The sequence below is a fragment of the Pseudophryne corroboree genome, chromosome 1, assembly GCF_028390025.1.
Source record: "Pseudophryne corroboree isolate aPseCor3 chromosome 1, aPseCor3.hap2, whole genome shotgun sequence".
Lineage (NCBI taxonomy): Eukaryota > Metazoa > Chordata > Amphibia > Anura > Myobatrachidae > Pseudophryne > Pseudophryne corroboree.
Window position 1 is genome coordinate 537,990,319 of NC_086444.1, and position 12,616 is coordinate 538,002,934.

The 12,616-nt window shown below is 46.6% G+C and overlaps 1 protein-coding gene across 2 annotated transcripts in view; it reads right to left on the bottom strand.

The window, feature by feature from the left end:
* Positions 1-12,616, bottom strand: part of ZDHHC21 (zinc finger DHHC-type palmitoyltransferase 21) — a 110,799-nt gene that overhangs the window by 76,060 nt on the left and 22,123 nt on the right. For both annotated transcript variants that reach the window (XM_063914066.1, XM_063914067.1), the window contains exon 2: positions 385-593. In XM_063914066.1, the coding sequence (XP_063770136.1) occupies positions 385-538 (154 nt within the window). In that variant the 5' untranslated portion in view covers positions 539-593. The remainder of the gene's footprint in view (positions 1-384; positions 594-12,616) is intronic.

Sequence of the window (12,616 nt, forward strand, 5' to 3'; positions counted from 1 at the left end):
AAATGTAAACCTAAGCCTACCTTGCCTTTCTTAATGTTTGCTGCCTTAAAAAAAACGTCCATGATCAGACGGCATTCTGCACCACCTGGAAACTCGGACCCTACTACATATTCCCCCTGTGTCCACACTCTGCCAATGTCCATATTATGCTGACTGTATACCGTTACCTGCCTTTCCCTCATATGCCAGATACTTTTCCTTTCTGTGTCTCTACACCTCAAAAAGCATTGCAGTTTCAGAAATTATTAGCGTAAGGGAACAGTATTTGCTTTAAAACAAGGATTCCGACCTTACATAGCTTACAAATGACAATCTACCACAAAATCTTTGTTTGTCATTTTCAATCTTGAATTTTAATAGGAAAAATGGACTGAAGTAATTTACCCCATATTGCAGAAGCGGAGAGATGTCCATCCTCAAAGCGGGGGAAGAGGACAAGCTGAGGGATAAAGACTGTATTGTAAAGCCAGATGAAAAAGATAAGCCCGACACAGAACCATCCTTGTGGGTCAACAACAAAGTGTATAGGTAGCCCCATTGTTCATAGTCTCAGAATCCTTCTCACATAGAGAAAACTGGAGAGGAGAAGCAATCTGTAGAAATGATAAAGAACAGATTAGTCATACTCCATGTGCTGGAATAACAATCTTCATTTATGATGTGTGAAAGTGCATCTTTTTGTTAAACAGGTTAAGGTGCATACACACTCAGCAATATAGTAAACTATATCTCTCATTTTCCCCTCCTATCACCCAGTGTGCATGCAGCTGACGACGAGCGATGCCCGGCCCTGTGAGTCTTTAATGACTCTTGGTCTTGGCGGTGCATGCAGCTCAAGTTGGACTCGGCGTCCGGCGCTGCATGCTCTGGCTGGCCACAGCATGACGTCACTGTGCGACATCGCTAGCAATATCGCACAGTGTGTATGCCTGCCACGGGCAGCCTGGGCCGGGAAGAAGACACACTAGGCGATGTCGCTCACCGAGCATATTGCCTAGTGTGTAGCCACCTTTACCAGGATCACCTCTACATAAATCGGAAGAGCATGTTTAAGACAGTGTAAAAGGCTCCAAAGTGTATCACAAACATTTTCCTTAATGTATGGATCTTGTTTAAGAAAAAAAATAATAATAATTCATTCCCAAAGGTAAGCACACATTGTGTGGTCAGCCTGCAAACAGGCAACCCAAAAAAAGGCAAAAACCCTTTCTGCAGCTTGAATAAACCAGGCACAATAGCCTAACACAATCGCTTATACAACCCAGGCGCCAGCTGTAGCTCGGTATACCTTCACCTTTGTTTCCACTATAGCCCATTCTCTTCTATACAGCATAAAGCAGGGAATAAAACTGTACAGGCGCAGCTGGGTTCCATGTCAAGGGACCTATGCACAAAACTGGGAAGTCACGGAGTACATCAAATGAGGGGGAATGCAGTGTAATTTGAACACCATGGGTGGAATTCAATTGTTTTGTTGCGCCTGATCTCCCGTCTAAAGTGACGGGAGATTGCAGGGCGATATACAATTGATCTTTTGTAGCGCGGCTATCGTGCCCATCAAGGTCGGGATTAGTCGCGAAAAGCAGGTAAGTGTTGGGCTCCATCGTGAAGAGGGCAGTTTGGGTGCCCAAACGGGTCTTTTTGCACGCATTTCAGCTCACCACTCCTGGGTGGTGTGAGCTGAAATACACACGCTAACAGTCATTTGCACGTAAACGAAGCTGTAATTGAATAGCTCAATTTGGGTGCCATTTAGTGGCTTCCGGTAGAAAATTGAATTCCGCCCATGTTCACCCTCCAACTTTGAAGGCAAGTCTTTTAAGGCAAGATTAGCCCAGTGGCTCTCAGACTGTGTGCCGTGGTACCCTGGGGTGCCTCAGAACACTTGCAGGGGTGCCCTGGGTTTATGGTCCAGGACAAATTTTAAAAAAAATTGGTCAATGTAATAGGCAAAACAAGTGCTGATGCCTGTTTTTTATTGTGGTTTTTTTTTAAGAAGAATTTTATTGGTCGATTCACAGTAATACACATAAACGGTGTGTTTCATAAGCATAGCAAACATTTTAGTACTAAGATGAACACTACTAGGAAATAACAGTAATCGAGTAAATCTTTTTTTCTTTTTTTAAAGTGAGACAACAGAGATAGTGCGAGAAAGGAAAGAGTCCTCTAGGTCCATGGTGTGGCCAACCAGCCCAGGGGAGTGAGAGAACGGGAGGAATAAAGACAGGAAAAGGAAGAAACAAGATTGTGGGCAAAAGGGAAGGTAGAAAGAAGAGGAGGGGAGGTCCGAGCGGCGGGATCCGGGCAGCCAACATAAAAATAAGGGTGCGTAGCTTAATCAGTTACCGAATGGGGAGGGGGCATTTTGAGAAGTGAGCCAGGGTGCCCAGATTTTATCGAACGCCCTGGCAGATTGTCTAATAAGACTAGTCATATATTCCATCTTATAAACGTGCCAAATGTAAGTGACAACAGATTGTAGGGACGGTGGGGAGGGCAACCTCCAGGCCTTCGCTACTTGACATGTCGTGGCAGTAGCCACATGACGTAATAACTTGTTCTGATGTGTAGTCAAAGTCGGAAGGTCCAGAGGCAGTAGAAAGTATTTAGGGTCCAGGGGAATTGGGGTGGAGAATAGGGATGAAAGAAGTCGGACAACTTCCTTCCATAAAGGTATTAATTTCGGGCAGGTCCACCAGATATGCATATATGTCCCCTCAGAAGCACAGCCCCTCCAACAGCCGTCCGTAACATCAGGGAACATCGCCTTCAATCGCGAAGGTACATAGTACTAACGATATACCAGTTTATATACATTTTCCTTTATCCTGACACAGATAGAGCTAGAGGACGCATTACTCCAGATTTCATCCCATTCCTCCTCATCCAAAGTGACACCCAAGTCTCTCTCCCAGGCCAATTCTCTGTGATCTCTGGGGGTAGCAGAGCCCTGCAATAGCAAAGTATAGAGATCCGATATAAGACCTTTCGTAGAAGAGCGTCGCCAACATATATTTTCAAGAGTGGTGAGAGGCCTAGAAAAGAGAGTGGTATGAACCCCGGAGTGAAAGTGTCTAAGTTGGAGGTAGCGGAAAAATACACTATGAGGGAGTATTGTGTCTGAATCTGGGTAAACGAAGGAAAGGGTGTAGTAGAGGCAATGTCGTTAAGAAAGGCAACGTTTCCCTGTTTCCAGAGTGAGAAGGCAGATTTAACCATTCCAGGAGGGAAGGCAGGGTTGTCGAACAGAGGTATGAGGGGGGATGGGTTAGGGGCCAATTGATGTTTCCTCACAACAAAATCCCAAATGTAGTGCTGATGCCTGTTAATAATAAAATATGTGGACAAACAGAAGCAAACCTTGTCCCTCACTAAACAATTAAACCTAAGGATGAAATATAAACACAATTTACTTACTTTTGGCCTAGTGATGCAGTGAAAAAATTCTGATACTTTAGGGTGCCGTGATTCAGAAAAGTTTGAGAACCACTGGATTAGCCTGAGATAGACAACATGTGGAAAGGTATGAAGGGCATGTGGGGGAGTTTAGAAATATTGTAGGCAAGTGGCATTCAGGGGGCATGTGGTGGAATTTTGAAGCAATTGGGACATTAAGTAGAAAGTGGTTGAGTCTTCAAGCAACGGAAGGGCATGTATGGGGCATTTTGGAATGAGCAATGCCTTGGTCATTATGGGGTTATTTTTTCATTGCAAAATTTCTGAAAGCTGCATATGTGCCAACTTGAATTACATCATGATGCCCATCATAGCTAAATGAATGCCCCACTGGAAGGGGCACAGACTGACATTGTTTAGTAGTGTGATGAGGTTTAAAGAATAGCAAATCACTTTCCAGACACAAGAAAGAAAGAAAAAACACAACCCATAATCTGCATAAAGAAATATCACAATATGTGTCGGAGTATCTGTAACAGCCTCATGCATTATTCTCAAGCACACAAAGTGGTAATTATAGCCAGGGCAGTTTAAGAGAGGAAAGAGCCCATGTGCAGACTCCGTGCATGCACCCTCCTATCTGTGGTGCAGCACACTCTGGCATTGTGCAAGCGTAGGTCTCCAGGATATGGCGCCCATCTCCAGGGAAAAGACCACTGTGCAATTTTTCTTTGATTTACGCTGCTGCAGTGCGGATGCGGGACTCTGGAGAGTTAAATACTAAACATGGGTACAGGGTGAGTGGTGTGTACCATCTTCATCCCTTATAGATATGTCAGTAATTAAAGCAATGAAAACAATGCTAATTTTAGCTTGTGCCTTTACGAGGTGTGGGCAAGAAAATAGGATTTTAATTACCTACCGGTAAATCCTTTTCTCGTAGTCTGTAGAGGATGCTGGGGTCCACATTAGTACCATGGGATATAGATGGGTCCACTAGGAGCCACTGGTACTTTAAGAGTTTGAGAGTGTGGGCTGGCTCCTCCCTCTATGCCCCTCCTACCAGACTCAGTCTAGAAATTGTACCCAAGGAGACGGACAACTTCGAGAGAAAGATTTTACAAGGATAGTGGCGAGATTCACACCAGCTCACACACAAGGCAAACCAAGCTAACCAGCTTGAAACATCAGCAACGGCTGAACAATATTACTTAACCAAGTAACAAAACAGTACTTAACCAAGAACTAAGCGGTACTGAACTAAGTAACCACTGCAGGATCACAAAGCGCTGAAAAGGGTTTACCAATAGGTAATTAAAAATCCTATTTTCTGTTGAGTCCTAGAGGATGCTGGGGTCCACATTAGTACCATGGGGATGTACCAAAGCTCCTAGAATGGGAGGGAGAGCACGGAGGCTCCTGCAGAACTGATCGACCAAACTACAGGTTCTCAGCGGCCAAAGTATCAAACTTGTAAAACTTAGCAAACGTGTTCGACCCAGACCAAGTAGCCGCTCGGCAAAGCTGAGCCGAGACCCCCCCCCGGCCAGCCGGCCAGGAAGAACCCACCTTACGAGTAGAGTGGGCCTTAACAGACGTAGGACACGGCAATCCTTCCATAGAATACGCATGCTGGATAGTGAACCTAATCCAGCGAGAGATCGTCTGCTTAGAAGGAGGACACCCACGTTTCTTGGGATCATACAGAACAAACAGAGTCCGTTTTTTTGTGACGAGCAGTCCTCTTCACATAGATTTTCAGAGCCCTTACAACATCCAAGGACTTTGATGAAATTGAGCAGTTAGTAGCAACTGGCACCACAATAGGTTGGTTGATATGAAATGCCGTCACAACCTTCGGAAGGAACTGCTGACATATCTGGAGCTCAGCTCTATCTTCATGGAAGATCAAGTAGGGGCTCTTACAAGACAAAGCCCTCAACTCTGACATACGTCTAGCAGAAGCTAAGGCCAACAAAGTGACAGTCTTCCACGTGAGAAATTTGACCTCAACCCCCGGGAGAGGCTCGAACCAATCCGATTGGAGGAAATGTAACACCACGTTACGATCCCAGGGCACCGTAGGCGGCACAAAGGGAGGCTGGATGTGCAGAACCCCTTTCAGAAAAGTCTGAACCTCAGGGAGGGAAGCCAACTGTTTCTGGAAGAAAATGGATAGGGCCGAAATCTGGACCTTTACGGATCCCAACCTCAGGCCCATATCCACACCTGCTTGCAGGAAGAGGAGAAACAGTCCACCGTAGGAAACTTCTTGGACTCACACCAAAATACATATTATTTCCAAATACGATGGTAATGTGTAGACGTTACTCCTTTCCTAGCCTGTATCAGGGTAGGAATAACCTTGTTCGGAATGCCCTTCCGAGCTAATATCTGGCGTTCAACCTTCATGCCGTCAAACGTAGCCGTGGTAAGTCTTGATAAGCGAACGGCCCATGCTGCAGCAGGTCCTCCCGAAGAGGAAGAGGCCTCGGCTCTTCTAGCAGTAGATCCAGAAGATCCGCGTACCAAGCCCTTCTTGGTCAGTTCGGAGACATGAGGATTGCCTGAACTCATGTTCTCCTTACGAGTTTTAGAATTCTTGGAATGAGTGGAAGTGGAGGAAAAACGTACACCGATTGGAACACCACGGAGTCACTAGGGCGTACAACGCCGCGGCTTGTGGGTCCCTCGACCTGGAACAATACCGCCGAAGCTTCTTTTTGAGACGTGAGGCCATCATGTCTATTTGAGGTACACCCCAAAGATCTGTTACCTCTGCGAACACCTCCAGATGGAGTCCCCACTCTCCTGGATGAAGATCGTGTCTGCTAAGGAAGTCCGCTTCCCAGTTGTCTACTCCCTGAATGAAGATAGCTGACAGCGCCAACGCATGTTTTTCTGCCCAGAGGATGATTCTTGTTACCTCCGACATTGCAGCTCTGCTCTTCGTTCCGCCCTGTCGGTTTATGTAAGCCACCGTTGTTACATTGTCCGACTGCACTTGAATGGCTCGATCTCGCAGAAGATGGACCGCTTGGAAAAAACCGTTGCACACGGCTCTTAGTTCCAGAATGTTTATTGGAAGGCTGGATTGCAGGCTTGACCACTGTCCTTGGAAGTTTTCCCCTGAGTGACCGCGCCCCAGCCTCGGAGACTTGCATCCGTGGTTAGAAGGATCCAGTCCTGAATCCCGAACCTGCGGCCCTCCAGAAGGTGAGGTAGTTGAAGCCACCAGAGGAGTGAAATCCTGGCGTTCAGCGACAGAAGTATTCTCTGGTGCATGTGTAGATGAGATCCCGACCACTTGTCCAGGAGATCCAGTTGGAAGAGCCGAGCATGAAACCTTCCGTACTGTAGAGCCTCGTAAGAGGCCACCATTTTCCCCAGAAGGCAAATGCACTGATGAACCGAAACCCGGGTTGGCTTCAGGACATCCCGGACCATTGTTTGTATCACTAACGCTTTCTCCTCCGGGAGAAACACCCACTGCACTTCTGTGTCGAGGATCATTCCCAGAAAAGACAACCTCCTGGTCGGCTCCAAATGTGATTTTGGAAGATTCAGGATCTAACCGTGTCCCTGAGCAGATGAGTCGTGAGAACAATGGACTGCAACAACTTCTCCCTGGACGATGCCTTTATCAGCAGATCGTCCAGATATGGGATTATGTTCTCTCCCTGTCTGCGGAGAACCATCATCTCTGCCATCACCTTGGTGAACACCCTCGGTGCTGTTGACAGGCCGAATGGCAGTGCCTGGAATTGATAGTGACTGTCTAACAGTGCAAATCTGAGATAAGCCTGGTGAAGCGGCCAAATCGGAATGTGGAGGTACGCATCCTTGATATCCAGGAATACCAGAAACTCTCACTCCTCCAGACCTGAAATCACTGCTCTGAGAGACTCCATTTTGAATTGAACACCCTCAGGTAAGGGTTCAACGATTTCAAGTTCAAAATTGGTCTGACTGAACCATCCGGTTTCGGTACCACGAAATGGTTTGAATAATAACCCTTGTTTTGCACATAAGGTGGAACTGGAACAATGACCTGTGACTTTTCCAGTTTTAGGATGGCTTCCTGTAGGATAGCCCTGTCTGTCAGTCAAGCTGGCAAGCCTGATATGAAGAATCGGCGAGGCAGGAGTTCTTTAAACTCCAGTTTGTACCACTGGGACACAATTATCCTGTACCCAGGGATCCAGGCCGGACGACACCCAGACGTGTCTGAAACATCTGAGTCTCGCACCCACCAGCCAATCCTCCAGGCTTTGAGGTCCACCGTCATGCTGAGGATTTTGAGGAACCAGAAGCAGGTCTCTAGTCCTGGTAGCCTGCAAGTGCAGGCTTTGGATTTTGCCCGACCACTTCTAAAGAAAGTGGTAGGAGGCTTGGACTTTTTTGCCTTAGCGGTCCGAAAGGACTGCGGCACAGCTGAAGGAAATGGTTTCTTCGTAGAAGGTGTAGCAGAGGGAAGGCAAGGTGACTTACCCGCGGTTGCTGTGGAAATCCACGCATCCAACGCTTCCCCAAACAGAGCCTGACCTGTGTAGGGTAGGTTCTCCACACTTCTCCTGGATTCCGCGTCTGCAGACCATTGGCGTTGCCAGAGTCCCCTGCGGGCTGAGACCGACATGGAAGATATCTGTGCAGTCAGCGTACCCAGGTCCTTCATGGATTCCACCATGAACCCCGCAGAATCCTGTATATTACGTAAAAACAATTCAATGTCACTTCTATCCATTGTATCCAAATCCTCTAGTAACGTGCCTGACCACTTTACTATGGCTTTAGAAATCCATGCACAGGCAATAGTGGGCCTTAACGCCACTCTTGAAGCAGTGTAAATGGATTTGAGCGGAGTATCAATCTTAAGATCAGCCGGTTCTTTTAACAGGGTAGATCCAGGGACAGGTAAAACCACCTTTTTAGACAGTCTGGAGACAGATACATCCACAATGGGTGGGTTTACCCATTTTTTCCTATCTTCCTCAGGGAAGGGAAAAGCAACCACAACCCTTTTTTGGGATCTGGAATTTTTTCACTGGGTTTTCCCAGGATTTTTCAAATATAGCGTTTAATTCTTTAGACGCAGGAAAGGTTAGCGAGGCTTTCTTATGGTCAGTGAAGTAAGCCTCCTCAACCTGCTCAGGTGTGGTGTCATTAATATTTAACACATCTCTAATGGCCTCAATCATGACGCCCCCCTCAGAACATTAGTAATGCGCTCCCTGCCCTGTTGCTGCCATCTTCACACCGGCTCCCCGCTTGCCAGGGAAAGCGGTGACTCACTCGCCACGAAGTCTTCTGGCTCTGTAAGGGGGTGGCGGCATGCTCCGGGAGTGAGCGGTCGCCTGGAGCGGCTAACGATCAGCACCCTCAGGAGCTCAGTGTCCTGTCAGCGGACATAGTGGCTCAGACCCCGCAGGGCGGACACTACTTTCCCCCTTAGTCCCACGAAGCAGGGAGGCGGTTGCCAGCAGCCTCCCTGTAAAATAATAAACTCTGGAGAGCTCCCCAGCTGTGAACGGCTTCTCCAGGCACATTTTCAAAACTGAGTCTGGTAGGAGGAGCATAGAGGGAGGAGCCAGCCCACACTCTCAAACCCTTAAAGTGCCAGTGGCTCCTAGTGGACCCGTCTATACCCCATGGTACTAATGTGGACCCCAGCATCCTCTAGGATGTAAGAGAAAAGTAATTATTAAGCAAAGCATCATGCAGAAACATAACCCTCACATCTACTACAGAATCTTAGCTGAATCTCCTCCTGTCTAGCAGATACATTCCTTTGAATCCTGTAACAACTATTTAAAAAAAAAAAAAAATGTAAAAATCTTTTCAAGAGATCATTGTGCCTCTCGATATAAGACTAGACACATCTTTATTTTTGGGGTAAGGTTTAACTTTTAATTTCAAAATATATTTTATTTAGATATTATGAGGAAAATAAACTAATTTGTATACTGTTCTAGTCTTGCAATTTACAAGGTAGTGTCTAGAAAGTAATGCAATATAGCTACCTGCTTAAACCATCTCAATATTTTTGAATCACTGAATCTTTTTAAAGGCAGCAATCCCACAAGGAACCTTTTCATGAATGCATAATTTAACACCATCATCTTTCTATAAATCATTATCTCCTTCCGAAAATTTCTCTGGAAGGTAAGCTGTAATGGCCGCAAGACACAGACGTGAGCTTCAACAGCATATTACATGAAGGCAAAGAGGTGAGATGGAAAGTCAAGGAGAGGGGATGTATCAAACCTTAGCTCAGAGGTTACCAAATGCGGTCTTCAAGGCACCCCAACGGTCCTGGTTTTAAATGTATCCCTACTGGCCACAGGTGACTTAATTAGCACGTTAGTCAATTTGATTTAACCATCTGTGCTGAGCCATGGCTATACCTAAAACCTGGACTGTTGGGGTGCCTTGAGGACCGTGTTTGGGAACCTCTGCCTTAGAGAGATAACTTGTCTACAAGTAATATTTCGGTCCGATCCAACGCTCAGTGTGTACCCAACTTAACAGTCTTTTATCTAGATCAGTCTGTAAAATGAGAATTAGAAGCTGGTTGCTTTGTGCAACTTCCCCACTTTATTTCTCAACTGTTTGATACATCTCCTTCAGGATGTAACAGAAAAAAACAGCTCAAAGGGGAGGGCTAAGCCTCTCTGCACTATGAGCCATGTGACTGTGGTTGCTACGACACATTACACTATGGAAAATCTTGCGAATTATCAGTCCAAAGAAACAAATCAAGGAGAAAAAGAAATTATCACTGTTACATCGTTGGCCAATATCCTACTAGCTATGATAAATGACCGCAGCTAATTACTGTCGATGGGGCTATACTATTAGCCCCAATACCAGTGCTTATCGGGGATTTGGGTTCACATGCTTCAGACAAGTGAACCTAAATCCCTGATAAGTGACCATTTTATACAAGACTGCAGCCAGGAAAATGCACAGGTCTGTGGATTTTCGCTGATCCTATATATTTTTGTTCATTACAGGGTAATTTGCTGCATGAAACAAATAGGTAATTGGATCGACTGAATGGATCATCAGGCTTTTATCATAATTTACTGATGGCAAATTACCACAGGTATAAGGATACCCTCTATTGTCTGTTATTCCAGTGTCTTATTTTTTACGTTTTTGTTCACAACTGTAAAGTGCAACAGCATATATTGGCATAATCTAAATATATGTTAATAAACAAGTAAGCAGCTTTTTTGTTTAAAAAAAAAAAATAGGATTTTGGTACTTACCGGTAAATCCTTTTCTCCTAGTCCGTAGAGGATGCTGGGGACTCCAAAAGGACCATGGGGTATAGACGGGATCCGCAGGAGCTTGGGCACACTGAAAAGACTTAAGACTGGGTGTGAACTGGCTCCTCCCTCTATGCCCCTCCTCCAGACCTCAGTTATAGGAACTGTGCCCAGGAGAGACGGACATTTCGAGGAAAGGATTTTTGTGAAAACTAAGGGCTACAGACATACCAGCCCACACCACAACCATACCGTATAACCGGAGTAACAGCAAACCAGAGAACAGTATGCAAAACCAACAGCAACAAGCTGAAACCATAAACACAAACCAAGTGAACAGACAAAGAACACTGCAAGAACAGTCCGCACTGGGATGGGCGCCCAGCATCCTCTACGGACTAGGAGAAAAGGATTTACCGGTAAGTACCAAAATCCTATTTTCTCTTACGTCCTAGAGGATGCTGGGGACTCCAAAAGGACCATGGGGTTTATACCAAAGATCCAGATCGGGCGGGAGAGTGCGGACGACTCTGCAGCACCGACTGAGCAAACTCAAGGTCCTCATCAGCCAGGGTATCAAACTTGTAGAACTTGGCAAACGTGTTTGAACCCAACCAAGTAGCCGCTCGGCAGAGCTGTAAAGCCGAGACGCCCCGGGCAGCCGCCCAAGACGAGCCCACCTTTCTGGTAGAATGGGCTTTCACCGACTTCGGCACCGGTAATCCGGCCGAAGAATGAGCCTGCTGAATCGTACTACAAATCCAGCGTGCAATAATCTGTTTGGAAGCAGGATGACCAATCTTGTTGGAAGCGTACAGGACAAACAGTGCCTCAGTCTTCCTAGCCACCGCCGTACGGGCGACATAGATCTTCAACGCCCTTACCACATCCAGAGACCTTGGAACAGTCCCAGCATCCGTGGCCACCGGTACCACAATAGGTTGATTAATGTGAAACGAGGAGACCACCTTTGGTAAAAATTGTTGACGAGTCCTCAATTCTGCCCTATCCGAATGAAAGACCAAATACGGACTTTTATGAGATAAGGCCGCCAACTCAGACACCCGCCTGGCAGACGCCAGTGCCAACATCATGACAACCTTCCACGTGAGAAACTTCAACTCAACCTTACGCAAAGGCTCAAACCAGGCAGACATGAGAAACTGCAAGACCACGTCCACATCCCATGGAGCCACAGGAGGCACAAACGGAGGATTGATATGCAATACTCCTTTCACAAACGTCTGAAACTCTGGGAGGGCAGCCAGTTCCTTTTGAAAGAAAATAGACAATGCCGAAATCTGCACCTTGATGGAGCCCAACTTCAGGCCTGCATCCACACCAGCCTGCAAAAAGTGGAGAAACCGCCCCAAATTAAATTTTTCCGCAGGAGCCTTCCGAAACTCACACCAGGAAACATACTTCTTCCAAATACGGTGATAATGCTTCGCCGTAACTTCCTTCCTAGCCCTGAGGAGAGTAGGTATAACCTCTCGTGGAATACCTTTACGAGCTAAGATCTGGCGCTCAACTTCCATGCCGTCAAACGCAGCCGCGGTAAGTCTGGAAACACGCATGGGCAATGCAACAACAGGTCCTCTCTTAGAGGAAGCGGCCAAGGATCTTCCACTAACAATTCTTGAAGGTCCGGATACCAGGCCCTTCTTGGCTAATCTGGAACTACGAGAATCGCCTGAACCCTTGTTCGCCGAATGATCCCCAGCACCTTTGGAATAAGAGGAAGTGGAGGGAACACATACACCGACTTGAATACCCACGGAGACACCAGGGCATCCACCGCACTGCCTTGGGGGTCTCTTGACCTGGAACAATACCTCGGAAGCTTCTTGTTGAGACGAGACGCCATCATGTCTATCAGAGGGAGTCCCCAACGCTTTGTCACGTCTGCAAACACCTCTTGATGAAGAGCCCACTCTCCCGGATGG